At 44.9% G+C, this 22682-nt stretch overlaps 1 protein-coding gene across 1 annotated transcript in view; it reads left to right on the top strand.

Moving 5' to 3' along the window:
- Window positions 1–22682, top strand: part of swap70b (switching B cell complex subunit SWAP70b) — an 86363-nt gene that overhangs the window by 49494 nt on the left and 14187 nt on the right. The window contains exons 9-10 of the mRNA XM_084334404.1: window positions 5274–5440; window positions 17852–18050. Coding sequence (XP_084190530.1) covers window positions 5274–5440; window positions 17852–18050 — 366 coding nt within the window. The remainder of the gene's footprint in view (window positions 1–5273; window positions 5441–17851; window positions 18051–22682) is intronic.

Below are 22682 nucleotides of genomic sequence, written 5' to 3'. Positions count from 1 at the left end.
AGTCCTGTTTAGCTCCTTTGTTAGCCTGTTACTCCCCTGTTTAGCTTGTTAGTCTCCCCGGTTAGCTCCCCTGTTTGCTTCCCGTTTTGCCCTGTTTGACCCCCCTGTAGCTAGCCATGCCCTGGCAGCTAACCCAGTCCCTCAGCAGAGCCCCTGTCTGCTAGCTTAGCCCCGGCTGCTAGCACAGCCTCTATGTTTATGCAGCCCTTGCTGCTGGCATAGGCCCTGTAGCTAGCCATGCCCTGGCGGCTAACCCAGTTTCCCTCTGCATGGCCCCGGTCTGCTAGCTTGGCCCCGGCTGTTAGCACAGCCTCTATGTTAATGCAGCCTTGCAGCTGGCATGGGCCCTGTAGCTAGCCAGGCCCAAGCAGCTAACCCGGTCCCTCTGCATGGCCTCCACTTTTTTGTGTAGTTTTTCTCACACAGCTAGGACTGTCCTTCCAGCTAGCTTGTGCTCTCATGCTGGTCCAGCCCTGTCTGCCAGCCTAGCTCCGGCAGCTAGCGCAGCCTCTATGTTGATGTAGCAGTACAGCTAGCATAGGCCCTGTAGCTATCAGTGCCCTGGCAGCTACCCTTTCCCTCTGCTAGCCTGGCTCCGGCAGCTTGCGCAGCCTCTATGTTGATGTAGCAGTACAGCTAGCATAGGCCCTGTAGCTATCAGTGCCCTGGCAGCTAACCTTCCCTCTGCTAGCCCTTTCCCGGTGCTTCCATGGTTACCCCTTTGCTACCCTGCTTGCCCCTTAGTTCTCTAGACCAGTTCTCTAGCCCGGTTCTCTAGCCCAGTTCTCTAGACCAGTTCTCTAGACCAGTTCTCTAGACCAGTTCCTCTAGACTAGTTCTCTAGACCCAGTTCCTCTAGACCAGTTCCTCTAGACCAGTTCCCCCAGTTACCCCTCGGCGACCCTGTTTCTTTTGCTAGCCCCACTCTTGTGGTGGCTTCCCCTGCTGGCTTGGCCAGTACCTCTTGTTTTGTCCCCCTGCCACTCTGTCTGTATTTGTTTTGGGTCGCCGGGTGGCTCCCGTTGGAGGGGGGGATACTGTGAGGTTTTGCCCGCTGCTCACTACCTTTTCTCTGTCTTCTTTAAGCCTACTGTTAGGAATTCCCTATTCTCTGTCTTCTTTAAGCCTACTGTTAGGAATTCCCTATTCTCTGTCTTCTTTAAGCCTACTGTTAGGAATTCCCTACTCACTCTCTCTAGCCCCCACCCTCTCGTTCCTTACCCTTAGTGGCCACACCTGTTTGATATTCTATTATCTCTCGCACCTGTGGTGGCAGGCTAATTAGTCCCCCTGTGGGCTTTAAATACCAGGGCGCTTCCCCTCGTTTTGGCGTGGGGTCGTGTTGTATTCATGCCGAGTCATATTCCTAACATCTAGACTCTTTTCGGGAGATCCTCTGGTCTACCAATGCTGTAAGATGGACCTCTCCAGCCTTGAGATGTTTGCTCCAGCCTTCGTCTGCTGTCGCCGTAGCCTGTGGAGGAGACTGTTCTGCGCTCCCTGTAACTTCCACGGGAGGCACCTCAGCGTTCCACTGCAGACCCCAGCGCAGCTGTTCGTCCTGACGCACATCTAGACCAACGCGCATCTCCCGGACCCTCGAGCTTGGCACGCTCCTCCGTTCCAGCGCACTGACGCGCATCTCCCGGACCCTCGAGCTTGGCACGCTCCTCCGTTCCAGCGCACTGACGCGCATCTCCCGGACCCTCGAGCTTGGCACGCTCCTCCGTTCCAGCGCACTGACGCGCATCTCCCGGACCCTCGAGCTTGGCACGCTCCTCCGTTCCAGCGCACTGACGCGCATCTCCCGGACCCTCGAGCTTGGCACGCTCCTCCGTTCCAGCGCACTGACGCGCATCTCCCGGACCCTCGAGCTTGGCACGCTCCTCCGTTCCAGCGCACAGATGCGCATCTTCCAGACCTTCGAGCTTGGCACGCTCCTCCGTACCAGCGCACTGACGCGCATCTTCCAGACCTTCGAGCTTGGCACACTCCTCCTCGCAGACGCACCCCGAGGCGTCTCTCGGTTCCGACAGCGGCTACCCGGTGGACGACGCTCTCGCCACCGCCACTGTCCCGACGCGCACACCAAGGTGTGGCGCGCACTCTGTTCCTCGGCTCCGACAGCGGCTACCCGGTGGACGACGCTCTCGCCACCGCCACTGTTCCGACGCGCACACCAAGGTGTGGCGCGCACTCTGTTCCTCGCTCCGACAGTGGCTACCCGGTGGACGACATCCTCGCCACCGCCACTGTTCCAGCTCCCTGTTCCGACGCGCACACCAAGGTGTGGCGCGCACTCTGTTCCTCGCTCCGACAGTGGCTACCCGGTGGACGACATCCTCGCCACCGCCACTGTTTCCAGCTCCCTGTTCCGACGCGCACACCAAGGTGTGGCGCGCACTCTGTTCCTCGGCTCCGACAGCGGCTACCCGGTGGACGACATCCTCACCACCGCCGCTGTTCCAGCACCCTGTTCCTCGGCTCCGACAGCGGCTACCCGGTGGACGACTCCCTCGTCACCGCCACTGTTCCAGCACTCTGTCCCTCGGCTCGGACAGCCAGCCAACCGGTGGCGATGCCCTCGCCCCGTTGCTGTCCCTGTACCTTTACGCATACGCTGGGTGAGTTTTGATTGTGATGTCACTCACTCAGCGTAGTGCCCTTGCCCCCGTTCCCGTTGCTGTCCCTGTACCTTTACGCATACGCTGGGTGAGTTTGATTGTGATGTCACTCACTCAGCGTAGTGCCCTTGCCCCCGTTCCCGCTGTTGTCCCTGTACCTTTACGCATACGCTGGGTGAGTTTTGATTGTGATGTCACTCACTCAGCGTAGTGCCCTTGCCCCCGTTCCCGCTGCTGTTCCTGTACCTTTACGCATACGCCTGGGTGAGTTTTGATTGTGATGTCACTCTCCCAGCGTATTGCCTCTGTTAGTTAGTTTGGACATTTCATCTCCCTGCGTATTGCCTCTGTTTTTGGTTCTCACTTAGAATAGTATTTTTGGACTTTACATCTCCCCCTGTGTGTTTGTCACACGAAGATATTATTACTTTGTTCACTTTGTTATTTGGACTGTTCTGCACCTGCTCTGTTTTTTCCCCTTTTGTGCATTAACTATCTCCTCTGTCCTGCAGAGCGGCCCAGATGATTTCCACCAGTCCTCCCAGTTCCTCCCTGTTTCCCAGCCCGCCACCGCGGGCCTCAGTCCCCTCTGTCCCCTCTGTTTCTAGTTCCACCTAGTTCCTGTCCCAGTTTCTCCCCTTCTAGTTCCAGCTAGTTCTCCTAGTCCCTAGTCCTTGTCCCTTGTTCTCCTAGTCCCTAGTCCTCTATCCCTAGTTCTCCTAGTCCCCAGTTCTCCTTCCCTAGTTCTCCTAGTCCCTAGTCCTCTATCCCTAGCTCTCCTAGTCCCTAGTCCTCTCTCCCTAGTTCTCCTTGTCCCTGGTTTACCTAGTCTCTAGTTCCTCTGTTCCCAAGGCGTTCCCTTAACTTTCCCTTAGGCGTTCCCTTACCTTCCCATAGTGTTCCCTTTCCTGCCCGCCTCTTAAAGGCACCTTTCCTTCCCCTCATATTATATTCCTGTATTTGTGATTCTCCCTTAAAGGGACAGTGCCCTTTTCCCTGTTTTTTCCCTGTTCACAATAAATATCTGTTTCTTGGCAAACCACCATACCTGTCTTGTGTTGTGCGATTGGGGTCGGTTACAAACCATAACACTGTGGAGGAATTTTGTTTGCTTTTTTATGCACCTTATTTTTGTCAGTTCAGTTCAGTTTGTCAGTGAATTCACAAGTGTTGAATAAATGGAGACTTTTCAAAGATATAGAATAGAATAGAATAGAAATGTATTACCCTGAGGGAAATTTGACACTGCAAATCACTCAACATTAAACATTTAGACAGAACAAGTCACGAATAAGAATAACAAAACAAATGGCCTAAGAATAGAATAAAATGAAATAGAATAAAAATAGAATAAAAGATACAGTAAATAAATACAGTAAAAATATACTGAAGTCTACAGTAGGTGTAATATTGCACAGTGCTGTTTAAAAAGTAAGAGTCCAGGAAGATGGTAACTGTCACTCTGTGCTCAGTGATGCAGTGAGGCACAGTGATATTGTATAGTCTGATGGCTGTCGGAATGAAGGACTTCCTGTGCCGTTCAGTGCTGCATTTAGGTAGTGTGAGCCTATAACAATACATGCTCCTCCTGTCAGCCAAGTCTGTGTATAGTGGGTGGGAGGGGTTTTCCCTGATGGCCTGGAGCTTAGCAAGGTTCCTCCTCTCCGCCACCCTCGCTAGGGCGTCCAGCTACACCCTAACCACGCTACTGGCCTTCCTGACCATCTTATCCAGCCTGTCTGTGTCCCCTGCTCTCAGTCCGCTGCCCCAGCAGGTCTGTTATATATATCCGTTCAGTCTGTTTTTGTATAAGTGAATGTTCTTAAGATAGAGAAATTTGATTTTTCAATTGCCTCTCTGCTGTTTAGTTCAGCACCGTGGGCAGCGCCAAGCAAGCCACAGCGCCGTTGTCCCAGCTGAAACGTATAAAACGGAACCTGTGTTGAAAAACCATTGTGCCCCCCCGAGAACATTTTATGCCCCCCCACTAATTTGTTTCTGCAGCCTGGTCTGGCTGGTGGTGATGTGACAGCTCATTTCAACGCTCACTACATTTTTAGGAAGAACTCACATGAGCCGGTTCCTCTTTTTTTTTTTTTTTGTATTCATGGAAATGTGTGTGTTGTAGAGAACCAGGTGTCGACACAAACATGCACACATACATACACGGAAATGCACGGTCTCATTAAAATCACACACTCACTGACCAACAGAGAGACATTATGTCCAACAGTTCCTCATCGTTTCTCTTTACTTGTTCAAAGAGAGACTGATTCTAGATCAGTAGAGAATTTGAGAATTTCAACCATACTTTTCCTACTTTTCATTTTTCAATAGGCTAATTAAAAAAGTACAGAAAATACTATTGAATTCTATTGAAAGTACTATTGAAAGTACTATTGAAAGTACTATTGAAAATACTATTAAATAAATACTATTATGAATACTATTGCCCTGACAAACCATTCTCATTGTATGTTAAATCCCACTGATGTGGTGCTGTGATTTTTGTTGTTGTGGAGGAATAAGTAGCTGTATAGTGAGTGATCATAATAGCATTTAATATTTACAATTTATTTCGGCAAACATTCATTTTTGTAATTATTTTGTATAAATTAAGATTTGTATACATGTGTTGCGTATATATAGGTGCGTCAGCAGATGGAGGAGCAGGTGGCCCAGAAGTCCACTGAGCTGGAGCAGTATCTACAGCGGGTACGGGAGCAGGAGGACATGTACCGGCAGCTGGAGGACGCCCTGGAGGACGAGAGGAGCGCCCGGCAGGACGAGGAGACCGTCCGGAGGCTGCAGGCGCGGTCAGTGGATGCTGAATAGGACTCTTTGTAATTCCTAAGACTTAATTAACACAGCAAGAGTCAGCGGGAGGGAAGCTGGTGGGTGGTAATCTGGTCGTTGTCAACAGCGACTCCTACAGGTTGGTCAGGGCGCCTGCACAGCGAGGCAGGGATCTGGGTGAGGTAGTGTGGCCTTCCACGCGTTACACTAACCCAATGAGAGTGTTCGCTGTCAGGTGAAAAGAAGCGGCTGGCTGTCTCCTATGTATCGGAGGAAGCATGTGATAGACTTCAGGGCTCCCTAGACCGGCAAGTAGGGGGCAAATGCGCGCAACGACTAGGAAGGGGAGGGGGGAATTGGCATTACGACTAAATTGGGATGGGAGGAAAATACAAGAAAAATAGGAGGAGAAAAAGTGGATAAAAAAAAGGGAACACGCCAACCCTATGGGAAATGTGCTTACCGTCTTCTCCAGAGTCAGACCAGATAGATACCAATTTCCTCTCTGTGCGTTCAGTGGAAAGCTATCCAGCTGCAAGCTAGCCTAGCTTAGCACAAATGAATAGAAGCGGATACGGACCACTAGCCTAGCTTAAAACTCCGGGAGAGGTGTTTTTGGCCAACAGTTAGGCTAGTTCATCCGCATCCACTTCCATTCATTTGTGTTAAGCTAGGCTAGCTTTCAGCCAGATAGCTCTCTACTGAAAGAGAGGAAATTGGAAATATAGATCTATCTTCTTGTTTACTGTACGACCTGACCGATTATATAAAACGGGAGATGGACAAGGGGAACTACTGCGGGATGGTAATGTTGGACCTGCAAAAGGCGTTTGACACGGTCAACCACTCCATCCTACTAGAAAAATTGAGAGCGATAGGCTTTGATAGCAAGTCAGCCAAATGGGTCAAGTCCTACCTGGAGGGAAGAGAACAGGTGGTAGACATCAATGGCACCTTGTCCTCGTCCCTTCCAGTGACATGTGGGGTCCCCCAAGGAAGCATTTTGGGGCCTCAACTGTTTTTAATATATATTAATGACATGAAATCGGCATGCGATTGCAACCTGTTCCTGTTTGCTGACGAGTCGGCACTCCTGGGCCCTCATTCATCAACGTGTTCTACGCACAGATCTGTGCTTACCCTGTGCGTACGATCATTTCTAAGCAAAGAGTGGGATTCATCAACTTCAACTTGAACTTGACTTCGTGCTTACATCTACGCACAGTTCAGACCTGGCGTACCTAGCGCCCAGTGGTAGAATATATTATTACAACAAGGAAATGAGCTTCTGTGCATAATAACACTGGCATGTTCTGTACGAACCGTAGTTCATTATAGTTCATTGTAAAATAGCAACAGTAGTGTAATTATGGTCAAAACCCTATAAATAGCATTTGGAATAATAGATCTTTCTCTCAGAATGAATGCAGCATGGTTTATATAGCGTTATCGGAATATACGGGGTGTAGGCTACTGACTGACTGCGCTCCGCGTAGCTTGATTGATTGAAAAGTTTATTAACAGATTGCAGAATGGGTACAGTACAGTACAGCTCAGTACATACAATTGTTAATTGGGGATGCAGACCAACTTTCGTCTTGTTTACATCAGGGTCCCCCATTTTCAATTCACCATAAATCATAAAGCTCAACTCGTTATTATTTTGCGCACAGACCGCCGAAACACGGGAACGTTTTGATTATATTTAAAAGGCTTTACGTTAAACGAAACAAGTGGAATTTCGAAGCTGTAAGCAGAATAAGTCATATGAATATAGTGTTCTTCCCCCTTTTTACTGTATAAGAAATAATAGAAAACGCATTGCAATGACACCATGCAGATAGTGGACAGACTATATGATGGGATTCAAGTTCGCGTTTTTGTTGCTCATAGGCATGCTGTCAGAGTATGATATCTTAATCAAACATTCTAGAACATTTGTCGTCACAGATCATGTCCTAATAGAACATAGGCTATGGCATGGATCGTGATATTGTGTGGACTGTTATTATTACTGTACACCGGTACCACCCATTGTGACAACAGCCTTGTGAGTCCCGCACACAAACATGATGGAATTCAAGTTCATGTATGAAAGGCAGGCTACATCATACATGCAGTGAGATTCATTGTTCTTGTATATGCTCTCGTATTATATTGTTTATATAGGCTACCCAATACTGACATCAAAATAGATTGTAGTATGCCTCTAGAAATCATATGCAGCAGGTAGAAAATTGACGGAAGATCCATCGCGATTTGGAATAGAATTGAGGAGAACTTTAATCCCTGCCCCTGGGTATTAATCAAACAACACGGGAAAAGGCAGTCATATTCCAGCGCGGTCTTTATTAACCGACAACAAAATAGATGCCTCTAAAAATCATATAGCCAATCGAACACAACTAATAAAGGCATTCATATTACAGCACGGTTATAATGACACACAACCAACGCCAAACAGTGGTCAACGAACGGTCTTTATTAGTATTTTGAGCTGTCCAGGCAGAATTGCAGCAATGGTCTTAGGGAGCCGTTGATATCTGACATCACCGTTTACAAATCCGCCTTTTATTTATCCCATAATACGCGATAGTGTCTTCTTGGTTCGACAGCAGTGAATTCTCCGTGGAGTTTCTCAGAGTCCCGCTCGGGTCAGTCCATTATTTCACATCCCATGGGGGGTGTTTCCTCATTCATCAATAGTGTGCATAGAACATTTCTATTTCCACACTTAAGCACGGAATGTAGAACTAGTGTACGCACAGGGATGTCGGGATTTATCACACGGTGCGTACGCAGGCTCTATGCCCCTCCGTGTTGATGAATACCACTTTGTTCTACCGTCAATGCTCGTGCATGATTATCCATATATGGTCATGAAAATGAGGAAACACCCCCCATGGGATGTGAAATAATGGACTGACCCGAGCGGAACCCTGAGAAACTCCACGAAGATTGTTCACTGCTGTCGAACCAAGAAGACACTATCGCGTATTATGGGATAAATAATAAAAGGCGGACTTGTAAACGGTGATGTCAGATATCAACGGCTCCCTAAGACCATTGCTGCAATTCTGCCTGGACAGCTCAGAATACTAATAAAGACCGTTCGTTGACCACTGTTTGGCGTTGGTTGTGTGTCATTATAACCGTGCTGTAATATGAATGCCTTTATTAGTTGTGTTCGATTGGCTATATGATTTTTAGAGGCATCTATTTTGTTGTCGGCTAATAAAGACCGCGCTGGAATATGACTGCCTTTTCCCGTGTTGTTTGATTGATACCCAGGGATTAAAGTTCTCCTCAATTCTATTCCAAATCGCGATGGATCTCCCGTCAATTTTCTACCTGCTGCATATGATTTCTAGAGGCATACTACAATCTATTTTGATGTCAGTATTGGGTAGCCTATATAAACAATAATAGAGAGCATATACAAGAACAATGAATCTCACTGCATGTATGATGTAGGCATGCCTTTCAATACATGAACTTGAATTCCATCATGTTTGTGTGCGGGACTCACAAGGCTGTTGTCACAATGGGTGGTACCGGTACAGTAATAATTACAGTCCACACAATATCACGATCCATGCCATAGCCTATGTTCTATTAGGACATGATCTGTGACGACAAATGTTCTAGAATGTTTGATTAAGATATCATACTCTGACAGCATGCCTATGAGCAACAAAAACGCGAACTTGAATCCCATCATATACATAGTCTGTCCACTATCTGCATGGTGTCATTGCAATGCGTTTTCTATTCTTTCTTATACATTAAAAAGGGGGAAGAACACTATATTCATATGACTTATTCTGCTTACAGCTTCGAAATTCCACTTGTTTCGTTTAACGTAAAGCCTTTTAAATATAATCAAAACGTTCCCGTGTTTCGGCGGTCTGTGCGCAAGATAATAACGAGTTGAGCTTTATGATTTATGATGAATTGAAAATGGGGGACCCTGATGTAAACAAGACGAAAGTTGGTCTGCATCCCCAATTAACAATTGTATGTACTGAGCTGTACTGTACTGTACCCATTCTGCAATCTGTTAATAAACTTTTCAATCAATCAATCAATCAAGCTACGCGGAGCGCAGTCAGTCAGTAGCCTACACCCCGTATATTCCGATAACGCTATATAAACCATGCTGCATTCATTCTGAGAGAAAGATCTATTATTCCAAATGCTATTTATAGGGTTTTGACCATAATTACACTACTGTTGCTATTTTACAATGAACTATAATGAACTACGGTTCGTACAGAACATGCCAGTGTTATTATGCACAGAAGCTCATTTCCTTGTTGTAATAATATATTCTACCACTGGGCGTCAGGTAAGTGTGGTCTGACCTGTGCGTAGATGTAAGCACGGAGTCAAGTTCAAATCGAAATTGATGAATCCCACTCTTTGCTTAGAAATGATCGTACGCACAGGGTAAGCACAGATCTGTGCGTAGAACACGTTGATGAATGAGGGCCCTGGTCTCTGACAGGGATAAGTCTAAAGTGGAAAGTGTCCTGAGCAATGAAATGAAAAAGATCTGCTCTTGGCTCAGTGACAATAAATTGTCTCTACATCTGGGAAAAACAGAGGCCATACTCTTTGGGTCAAACGCCAACCTAAAGAAATCCCAGGGGTTTAAAATTAGAGTAGGTGAAAACATTATTGAGGATAAAGAGGAGGTCACCTACCTAGGCTTTATTTTAAATAACAAACTTTCTAACGAAAAAATGGCACAAAAAGTTATTACTAAGGTCAATCAAAAAACCAAATTTTTATTTAGAATTTCCTCGTTCATAAATAGAAACGCTCTGAGGACCCTAGCTGGAGCCCTCATCCAATGTCACTTTGACTATGCTTGCACTTCATGGTACAGTAACATATCAAAACAAATGAAGACAAAGCTCCAGACCTCCCAAAACAAACTAGTGAGACTCCTGCACAACCTTCACTTTAGGACTCACCTAACGCCAGCCCACTTTAGCAGTCTGGGATGGCTTAGGGTTGAAGAAAGGGTACACCAGCTTAAAATGCGACTGGTTTTTAAAGTACTGAAAGAAACGGTCCCCAAGTACCTAGTAAATTATTTTAATAAAGTAGGAGATGTCCACAAACACGCCACAAGAGGGAGCCCCACGGACCTGGTCCCGCCGAGAGTCAGGACATGCATGCGGTAATGTGGAATGCCCTGCCAACATTCATAAAACTCCTGAACTCCCCTCTCGGATTTAAATCCGCCCTAAAAACATGGCTCAGCAGCAACTCAAATTGGTCTTAAAATGTTTTTTATCTCTTTTATCATAACTTGGCTTTTATTTCTTTTATCATGAGTTGCTTTTAAGGGTTGCGGATTTTTCTTTTAACATTAGTTAACTGTATGAGTTGTCAGTTAGGTGTTTTTATACACATTTTTAGGATGTATCATGTCTAGTGTACATGTCCATTTGTGTTTCTGTGCCTTTTTATGTTCCATGTATGGACCACAATGGAAACAAGCCTTGGCTTTATTGTGTTTTATCCATTTTTGACCAGCGTTGTTGACACTGTTATTGTCTTGTTTTTGTCCTACGATTTGTGTCAAAATAAAGTATTCAATCAATCAAAAAGACTCTGGAGAAGACTGGAAGCGCATTTCCTATAATGTTCCCATAATGTTGGAGTGTTCCTTTAAGAAGGTATTTACAGTAATAGTCTGGGGGGTGGTAGTTATAGAGGGAGGGTTCCATGCATATTACATACACACACACACACACACCTGTGAGCTGCCTGGTACAACCATAGTCTTCCACCAATGGCCACCGAGCTGATTAAAGGCCAAATATGTAATCTAAATTTTAATAAATGGGTAGCCCCAAAACAAAAAGAAACACAGATTGTACACTGTACATTGGAATACTGACAAAGCCATACTTGGTCATTTACTGTACAACTGGGTTAGGACATTTGTAGGGGCCAGTTTCTAATTGCAGTCTCCCGTAGGTGTTCTTTGAGAGTGTTTTTGAAAGTGGGTAGTGATTCACATTCCTTTACAGATTTGGGTAGGGCGTTCCACATTGATGTGGCATAATGGGTATGAATATGAGTTGTAAAAGGTTTCTAATGTTTGTAAACACTGGCGTAAAAAACAGACCTACACTTTTATAATACAACCTCCACAACTCCTGACTTCATGACTTTGCAGGGGTCTGTGGACTTCCACCCCGAAATGACTACTTTTATTAAGGACACAGACACACAGACAGCAGTTCCTGCTTCCTCTTTCCCACAGCACCTTTCCTTCCTTCCTTTCTGCTGACACTTGCTTTCTCTGTACGGCGACTAATGAGGTGACTTTTTTGCTTTCTTTTTTTAGAAATGAACGGTCCTCTTTAGATGTTTAATTCGTTTCCTGGATAGTACAATGGAGAGAGCCAGGAATGCCGGCAGAGCCATACAGCCATACAGTCGTCATAAGAATGAGACAGATATGCTAGCAAACAGAGCCTCCTGAACAGCTATACAGTCACCATAAGCTTGAGACAGACATGCTAGCAAACAGAGCCTCCTGAACAGCCATACAGTCGTCATAAGAATGAGACGGACATGCTAGGAAACAGAGCCTTTTGAACAGCACCTGTGTGACGCGTGTCTGTGGAAGAGCTTGTATGAGAGTCTTTACCTTTACTATTAGTCTAGTAGATAGAGGGGGGTATCATGCTCCCCCCGGAAATATACTTCTAACCAGACTTTCTAGAATGGAAAAAAGGTGAACAAAATGATAGGCTATGTTAACAAGTTGTCAGAGTGTCCCATGTATCATTTATATGCAAATTAAGGACGCAATTATCAAGAAATCGCACAAAAAAAAATCATGATTCTCAGCCAATATTGCAGATAACTGAACAAATGAGGTGTCTAGACCCATGTTTTGAGGGTCAAAGATCACAATAACACTATCCCAACTCCCATGGTTATTGTGTCACGTGTCTTGCATGTCATTGGTTACTGTTCCGTTAACCAGATGCGCCAAGGAGCGCTCTGTGTCAGTGTCAGGCAGCCGATAGAGGGACTGCCTACGGTTCCACTGTAGACATGTAATCTACCGAACTGTGAATAAAGCACAACTGAGAACTACCACGGTCTCTTATTAACGAAGATACAACAAAAGACACACAGACAGCAGTTCCTGCTTTTTCTTGCCCACAGCACCTTTCCTTCCTTCCTTTCTGCTGACACTCTCTGTACGGTGGTCCCCACCTCCCTAAAACAAGCCAGAGTCACGCCCCTCATAAAAAAAACATCCCTGAACCCTACCGTCATAGGCAACTACCGTCCTGTCTCTCTTCTCTCCTTCCTTTCTAAAACACTTGAACGTGCTGTATCCAACCAACTTACTGCTTATCTCTTACAGAATGACCTCCTAGACCCTAATCAGTCAGGCTTCAGGACTGGTCACTCCACAGAGACAGCTCTCATTGCGGTCACAGAGGCACTTCACTTAGCAAAAGCGAAAGGCCTCTCCTCTGTCCTGATTCTCCTAGATCTATCTGCAGCCTTCGACACAGTCAACCACCAGATCCTCCTCGCGGCCCTCGCACGAATGGGAGTGGCTGGCTCTGCGCTGACATGGTTGTCATCATACCTCAATGACCGCTCCTACCAAGTGTCATGGAGAGGGACCCTGTCGGCCACCCGCCCCCTGCGGACGGGTGTCCCCCAGGGCTCGGTTTTAGGACCCCTTCTCTTCTCCCTCTACACTAAATCACTGGGTAACATTATCACGTCTCATGGCTTCTCCTACCACTGTTATGCCGACGATACTCAACTCTTCCTCTCCTTCCCTCCCTCAGATATCCACGTCTCTGAGCGGATCTCGGCCTGTCTGTCCGACATCTCCGCCTGGATGACGACCAACCACCTCAAACTGAACCTAAGCTAAACAGAATTGCTCCACCTGCCGGCCAAATCCTCCCCCCTGACCGACCTTTCCATCACAGTCGAGAATGCAGCTGTGACCGCGTCCCCGACCGCCAAGAACCTTGGTGTTGTCCTCGACGACCAGTTGAACTTCTCTGCTCACATCGCAGCGACAACCAGAACCTGCCGATTCCTCCTGAGCAACGTCAGAAGGATCCGCCCCTTCCTGACAAAAGAAGCCACCCAACTCCTCGTCCAATCAACAGTCATCTCCCGCCTCGACTACTGCAACGCACTGCTCGCTGGCCTCCCGGCCACTGCCACTAAGCCTCTTCAACTCATTCAGAACGCAGCGGCCCGCCTGATCTCAAACCTACCGAAGTCGGCCCATGTCACCCCACTTCTTAGGGACCTGCACTGGCTCCCCATTGCTGCACGAATCCGCTTCAAGGCCCTCGACCTAGCATACCGTGCGGCAAAGGGAACCGCTCCCGCCTACCTCCGGTCAATGGTCTCTAACTACACACCCTCAAGACCCCTACGCTCTGCATCTTCTGGCCGCCTCAGACCTACTCCTATCCAAGCTCCGGGAGGGTCATCAAAGAGAAGTCGCCTATTCTCAGTCCTTGCCCCACAATGGTGGAATGAACTACCCACCCCAGTTAGGACAGCCGAAACACATCCAATCTTTCGCCGTCGACTAAAGACGCACTTCTTCAACCATTATCTGAAAAAAAAAAAAAAAAAAAAAAAAAAACATACTGTCATGCACTTGTCCTAATAAACTAACCTACACTAGCACTCAACACTTTGATGAACATTGTTACTCAGCTGATAGAGTTGTGCCCTTCCTGATGGCTTGTCGTACAGAACTTGTAAGTCGCTTTGGATAAAAGCGTCAGCTAAATGACTAAATGTAAATGTAAATGTAAATGTACGGCGACTAATGAGGTGACTTTTTTTTAGCTTTATTTTTTTTTAGAAATGAACGGTCCTCTTTAGATGTTTAATTAGTTTCCTGGATAGTACAATGGAGAGAGCCAGGAATGCCGGCAGAGCCATACAGCCATCATAAGAATGAGACAGATATGCTAGCAAAAGAGCCTTTTGAACAGCACCTGTGTGACGCGTGTCTGTGGAAGAGCTTGTATGAGAGTCTTTACCTTTACTATTAGTCTAGTAGATAGAGGGGGGTATCATGCATCCCCCGGAAATATACTTCTAACCAGACTTTCTAGAATGGAAAAAAGGTGAACAAAATGATAGGCTATGTTAACAAGTTGTCAGAGTGTCCCATGTATCATTTATATGCAAATTAAGGATGCAATTATCAAAAAATCGCACACAAAAAAAACAGTTTCATGATTCTCAGCCAATATTGCAGATAACTGAACAAATGAGGTGTCTAGACCCATGTTTTGAGGGTCAAATATCACAATAACACTATCCCTAGAGTGATCACATGTTTCTATGTAATTTTGCCTATGCAAATCTGTGGGGTCAATACAAAATAATCACATTTTTACTAATTAGTTGAGTAGGAAAGCGGATACTATCATGCACCCCCTGGAAATATATTGTTAACCAGTGTTTCTAGATTGGAAACAGTGTAGACAATGATAGGCTATGTTAAAAATCTGTCAGAGTGTCCCATGTTCAAATGAATGACGCCATAGTCAAAAAACGAGTGTCGCTATTTCAGCCAATATTGCAAATAACTGAACAAGTAGGTCGTCTAGACCCATATTTTGAGGGTCAAAAATCATAATAAAACTATTGCCAGAATGATCACCTGTTTGTGGCGAGCTAGTATGCAAATTAGTGGCACCTTTACAAAGAATAAAGCATTTTTACCAATAAAGACACATCATATTGTAGATGACTGAACAAAAAAAGATGTGGACTCATGTTTTGAGGGTTAAAGATAGTAATACAATTTCTGAAGTGGCCACATATATCTCTGGCATGCTTATTTAAAAGACATGGGTAAAACATTCAAATGTAATTTGCAATATGAAATATGACCCGAATTGAAATGCCATTATTACGGAGATGATATGCTTAATCAGACGAACATGTTGATATGAGAAATGAAATGTTTATGACTAGAAAACCTAACAATGTCAGATGAAAGAAAACTCTTAGAGCGTTAGAGCGAGATGCAGATATTAAACTTGAAGTGGGTTATAGCCAAATTCATAGATTTAATGTAAAAATTTGGTTTGAGACAACTTGCAAAGGGTTAAACTAGTGTCAAATAATATAACTATTTAGAAGACACATTTTAAGATATCCAGGAGAAACTTTGAGTGAATTTAATGATGAAATGTAATCTTTGATACATTGAGTGGAAACAAAGGAATGTTGAGCAATAACTGTATTTGTGTTATAATCTGGTACAAAATGGTAAAAAGTTATGTTGAACTGTGGCCCTTTGATAGACCTACATTAATATATATGTAATATGTTAGACAAATGCAATAGTTAAGATGATTTAGACCTTAGACTAATTTGTAAAGATATCCTGAATTGATAGAACCGTTGACCGTAAGCCACGCCCATATTTTCCTGTAAGGTCAAAACCGGTTGTGACGTCATTTCCTGTGAGGTCGAAACCGGGACTCGGGCCTGCTATAAGTAGGAAAGTCTCTGGACATCGGACAGAGAACATTGAGAAAGCTGACAAGAAGATCTTCAAAAGGACCTCGCTGATAAAGGACATTCATTTCCGCTGCCAATTGATCACGAAGAGACTGTGTTGTTGAGAACCTGTGGACATTTCGTTTAGATGCCATTCAGAGCATAACATTTTTTTACATTAAGTGTTTTGTGAGCAGATATTGATTGAAGGACTATTTGTGGTCAATAAATCAACTTAGAAGAAATTGAGCAATTGTTCTAACAGTTCTCTGGTTCTTCAGCCGTTAGCTCTCCAACTATTGGACAGAATGGCAAATATTGTGAAGCAAGTTCAAGGGAACAGGAACGGAAGGACAAATGGACAAATCTTTCTGGTGAACAATAATAAACATTAACGTGAAATTCAAAATGTCAAAGTATTCCTTTACAGGTACATGCCTCTAGTGTGACCGAGTACAAGCTACTTTGCACTTATGTCCTATCATTACATGGGGATGGTTGTCACACACTATGGGGTTGGTTGTCACCATGTGTTTTAATGGGAACTCAAATTTGAAAGTTTAATTGCATTGACAAGTTGACAAATACATAACTTAATGCATCTTAACATGAACATAAACAGGAAACACATCTTTAGGCCATCCTATATAACAAAATAAGAACACAATAAATCGGCCTAACAATAATAGCCTACACAACATGTGACAACCAACCCCAAATAAAATGTGACAACCAACCCCAACTGGAATGTCTTGATAGCATCAAGGCTAACAGCCATCTAACAACTAGTTAGCTAGCTAACAACAATCTAATCTATAGCTATCTGTTACGAGTGGGGGTAGTGTGGAGAGGAGAGAGAACCCAATACTGCGGACAATGATGATGAGAGGCAGAGACGGCAGGATTTGTGTAGAATAATGACTTTACTTTAAGTTCACCAAGCACTACACGAAAATAGGACAATAACGACACAGCCTTGTTGGTACGATACACGAAAAATAGGACAATAACGACACAGCCTTGCTGGTACGATAAACAAAGGACTTTGAAAACAAACAAAAGAAAGTAAACGGCGCAGCCGTGCTGGCACTAGAACAATAAACTGGAGAAAACGTAAAACAAACAGGCAACATCAAAACACTTCACTTACTAGAATCAACCAAGGGAGAGCAACGACATGAACAGGAAACAGGGAACTGGAGGAAATGACGCCACAACCAGGTGAGGACAACCCACACTTAAATATCCGACTAATTACAAATTGACAACAGCTGGCAAGCCAGTCTAAAACAAATCATCAACCACAAGGACACAAAAGCATAATTACCACAACACCAGACAGGGGAGAACATCACACCAGGGAAGGGAACGACAACAATGAATGAACACACATAGAATTACATTATTCACACTGTTAATTACATTAATTACCTCTCTCAAAATAGGCCAAATGGTCGCCTGCATCATCTGATGATGTCCATTAGGTGGCGGCATGATACCACCGAAAGGATGTAGAGAATGTCCAGTGTTATTGTTCTTCTTAACCCAGGCCCCCCCGGACCTGGGGTCGTTACAGCTATCCCTTCACACTTTTTAAGGGTAATAATTGTTTCATTATAAACCAATTGTGTAAAAGCCTAGAAGAAAAATACTGAGGAGCGGAATATTTACAAATGAACATGAAAAGCACAAAAGTCCTCACCTCAAATTCAGCTGTTTCACTCCAAAGATGACAATGTAGGTGAGCTCTGACCCCAATTCTGGACATTTAAATACCAAAGTATGGGAGACAGGACCCTCTGGTGGTGAAATATAATGAATGTGACAACCTACCCGTGTGACAACGTCCCCCGTTCTCCCCTATATTGTATGTTGAGCAGGCTGCTGGAGGAGGAGGCAGCGAAGCGCGGGGAGCTGGAGCTGATCCACCTGCGGCAGCAGCGGGCCATCTCTGAGACGGAGGCGGAGAAACAGGAGCTGCAGAAGGAGCGCGCGGCCAAGGAGAGCGCCCTGCAGGCTGCCATGAAGCAGCTGGACCTGCTGGAGGGCGAGAGACAGGAGGCACTGGAGCAGTACCAGGTCAGACGCGCAGCAGCATCCATTCCAAAAGATTTACAAAAGCTTCCCTTCCTCCGTCCTCGATCCCTCTGTGAACCCCTCACTGAACATTTATTTTGCCATGTTCAAGGTTGTAGGAAATACACAGAGGAAGCCTGAGGTTTCCTTGCTTGTCTCCTCTGGTGGAGGATACATATGCGTGTCCTCATGCGGAGGCGTTTTTCAAACATCTGACGTAGGCTGTTAAACGTATTAAGCTCCTCCTGCAAACACTTCAAAACTCACTTGTGCTTCTCACATTAATTTCCTCCTCCTCCTCCTCTTCTCCTCCTCCTCCTCTTCTCCTCCTCTTCTCCTCCTCGCGTGTCTTCCTCCTTTCTCTGTGACATTTCATTGAGGATGAGCAACACATCTATGGACCTTAGGAATGGAACCACAGTCACCTCAACAACCCAGCAAGAAAATGGGTCATACTTAACACATTCCCTGCCATAACTTATATCCATCAATATAGCCAGTCTGCCAGCACTCTAAGCCTATGGAGATGTTTACCTTCTTTGCAGGGCTATAACTTTTTAAATTGTATTGCTAAATTGACATTACTATGGCCCATTCAACATCGATTATCTATCGTTCAGGATGTAGGAACGTTATACTTTTTCATTCATACATTCATACAAAAATACCGTCTAGAATATAAGTATGTTTTTATCGTTTTCTGCAGTAATTCCTAGAACGTGAGTTATAGGCCTAAACGCATATATAGATTATCGATTGCCGTTTATTCCCTAGACACGCTATATTAAAAAATTCAACTGTATATGATCGTATACGTTATGCGTCATCATGCGCGGAGGAAAGGGGGGGGGGGGGGGGGTCGTTTATAATGCCGTGATCGTCAGTAAATGCTTTATGTAGTATGGGTGATATATTGATCAGATGGTTTGCAGTGAAATGAATAAACAATTGGGCTGAAAATAACGTTAGCGTCCTCTTACCGTGCGTCAAAGAGACTAGCGGTGAAATATCCCAAGTATAGGACGTCGATCGCCTAGGTCCATTTCCGGTTTGTATGTCGCAATAAACGCCGAAATCATATCGATTATTAAGTTTATAAAGCGATCGATATGTACTATAGTGTCTGTCGGGAGCCTTGCAACAATGTCTGATGGCCGGATGAATTTAATCGACGCACACCTCCCACTTCCTGTTGTTCGAGTGTAACTCGCCCGACCATCCACCAGGTGGCGGTATTGAGCCTGTTGTGTCTTTTACTATGCTTGAGTCAATTGCAATGAACCAAAGGAGAATATAATTATTATTATAATTAGGTTTTCTTTCCATCTTTCACGGTGAATAACACCATGCGAACATTGACCAAAAGTGTAAAATTGCCACTGGGCTCATTCACGACTCATTCAGCACCTTCTTGAGTTCAAGTGTACTAAAAATCTAACCAAATTAACAAAGGGTAGATGATTTACAGTTTTTTTTGTAGATACAGTACAGAATTTTGCCAATCTGGACACATGCAATATGAAATATGAATATAGAATATCAGGCCTAAATTATGGCCTTATTATGGCCAAGTCATACATCTATGGATCGGCCCAAATCTCCTTTTTCCATAGGCAGAGTTGAATCTGGATTTAATACCACCAGGTGCCCGGTACAGGGCAGCAAAAACTGTGAATGAAATCTACTGTAAGTACAGTTACTTTTGTAAAATGTCCATAGCTCCGGCATTTTTTACCGGATTGCGACAGTTTTCCTAGACATTCACAGAAAGGTAAAAAAAACAATATACGTTGTATTTTATGGCAATAATGTTGAGGTTTGTTCGACCCTTGAGATATAAACACGAAAATCACGTCAATATTTGGAAGAGAAAAATGGTTGGACTTCCGTTGTCGGCGGCTGGTGTGCGCTGGGTAGGGTAGTTTTATGAAATTTTCTTACGACGATAATGAATTCATGATGGCCTCATGTCCTCGCGTCAAATCACATCATCCGGTTTCCGATGCAATCAGTGGTGCAGTGGTGATTTCATAAGTGGTTGTACTGTGTTTTAATGACGTCACGTGCACGCGCGCTCCCGCGCATACATTTTCCCTCGCATGCTCACAGAACAGCTCCGACCAGCATTATGATTAGAATGATTATTATGCAGGGCGGTCAGGTGGCATAGCGGAGATTGCGTTCGTCACCAACACCGGAGACGTGTTCGAATCCAGCTCACAGCTCCGGCGTTGTCACCAGCTTGGCTGGCCGTTCACACTAATACAATTGGCTGTATTAGAGGGTGCGAAAGCTGGCGGGGTGGGTCCGGGTCGTTGTAAACAGCGACTCCTACAGTTCGGTCGGGGCGCCTGCTCAGCGCGGATAGGATCTAAGGGGGGTAGTGTGATCCTTCCACACGTTACACCCTCTCAGTGAGAGTCTGCGCTGCCAGGTGAAAAGAAGCGGTTGATTGGCTAGACGTGTGTCGGAGGAAGCACGTGATAGCCTCCACTCTCCCAGACCGACTGTGGGGGGTAAGTGCGCAGCGACCAGGAAGGGGATTGGGAATTGGCATAACGACTAACATTGGGATGGGAGAAGATCGGAGGGAAAAAGAGGGGGAAAAATATAAAAAAAAAAAAAAAAAGAAAAAAAAAAAAAAGATTATTCTGCATAAATAGTAGTGTAACTGAGGGGTACAATTCCCTGACTGTATTACTAGATATGATACTTACTACCACTACCTTTGTACTTAATATTCGGCCACCCAGTACACGGCATAAATATATTATGATGAACACTGTCACGTAGATGAAACGGATCCAACACAAATGTACGAATTAGAAATAGGTCTTTATTTCTACACAGCGATGGTGTGTAGAGCAAGCACTTAATCAAATCAATCACATTTATGAATGGAATTAGTATGCACTTTTATGGCAAGAGTATTCGTCAGTATATCAATAGAGAATGTCCAATCTCTGAAGGCGCAGGTGGTACATATACGACCTGGAATAGTTTAAGGAATAACAGCAATGATACTTTAATGATTATATACTGGACACACTAGGGGGGGTTAATCCGGTCGCTTGTAAGCCGACAGGAGTAGGAGGGGGGGGGGGGGTAGAATCCGGCTGCCTCATCCGGCCAAGGGTATCCCAGGTGAACCCACTGTAGTGCCGTTCAATGCGCCGGCGATCCTTGGACCACAGATGAAAGCAGATGGACTCTTTGTGGGCCGGCTCTCTCCGGTCCACGGGGGAGAGACGTGAAGCGACCTCGTCTTGCAGAGCGTCTCCTCACCTTGCGTCCTCTCCAGGGGGGGGGGTTCCAACACACGGCTGTGTCGGGGGTCTTTATCCATGGAATAATCAATGTATACAAAGCATAATCCGTGCCTGGGAAGGCGGGCTGTCGTCGGTAGAATAATCCGGTATACAGGTCCACTCGCTCGTCGGCTCTGGGGCTCCTCGGGTGCAGCTTCACGTGGGGTCAACCACCCTGGATAAGCAGCCAGTTCTCTGCCCGAAACGATGGGGTACTGACTACGGTAGTATTCTCACCGCACGAAGCACTATATATTAACAGACTATTATTAGCTTAATAGACTACGTCCAACTCGACGATATAGTGCCAAATATGACTATTCAAATATTAATATACACGATGTCTCAATACCGATGGTAAGCCGAACTTGGCCTTACTCCCACACGTGGCGTCGCAGGGAGGCTTTACGTCTGTGACTCTATTGGAGGGTAAGAAACTGGACTGAAAAGGAAGTCCTACTTTAGTAGCGCAGTATATATACGCACTATGAACAAATAGTCCCATTAGTGGTGCGGTAGTCAGATTCCTACGCGGAACTAGGACTTGTTCGTACATGTGGAGCGGTACGTTTGAACTGGGTCTGAGGGGTATGGCAGCCTGGCACCAAGGTCTCGACCAATAGTAGAATGGAGACTATTATGGGATGTTCAGTAGGCTAGAATGGATATTCAATGCATATTGTACAAGGAATATACAAGGGATATCAGGGAATATTAGAGAATATACAAATACAATTAAATATATATATATAAATAAATATATATATTCGGTTTAATCTGGCCCTTCACAACAAGTAGGAAACATGTTTGTATAGGAAATTATAGTTTTAGTTTCGTTTTTGTAAATATTGCCTTGAAATAGAGAAGCTGAAAAAAGGTAGCAGGATGTAGCTTTCAATATATAAAGAAATTATATTGTCAACAGATATGGTTGAAAAACAAACAATGTTTTAAATGTAATTGTAGATACATTGTAGCTACAAATTCTTTAATTGAATTAACTTAAACTTGAAAAGTTAATACAAACTAAATGAACAATGGAACTTACAGTTTACAGAAGGACAGTTTCCTTCTGAATCACAACTTAAGAAATGTCTCATCCTTCCAGTCGGGACCTTTTGTCACATAGTGAGAGGTTCCACAGCTCAAGCAAACCCCCACCAATTGGTACAGGGTTTGTATTTTGGTTTTGCTCTTCTCGTTCTTTGTTATGCTATTGTTATGCAAAGGCTAGTAGCCAGGTGAGTACCGGTACCGAAGGTGGTGGAATGGCGTGGTACCGCGTGGCATGAGCACTGCACCCCTGGATGCAATGTGCAGAGATTTT

This window comes from Notolepis coatsorum, assembly GCF_963971535.1.
Source record: "Notolepis coatsorum genome assembly, chromosome: 18".
Classification (NCBI taxonomy): domain Eukaryota; kingdom Metazoa; phylum Chordata; class Actinopteri; order Aulopiformes; family Paralepididae; genus Notolepis; species Notolepis coatsorum.
Note: the sequence above shows the minus strand (reverse complement) of the source record. Positions and strands in the feature narration are given on the sequence as shown.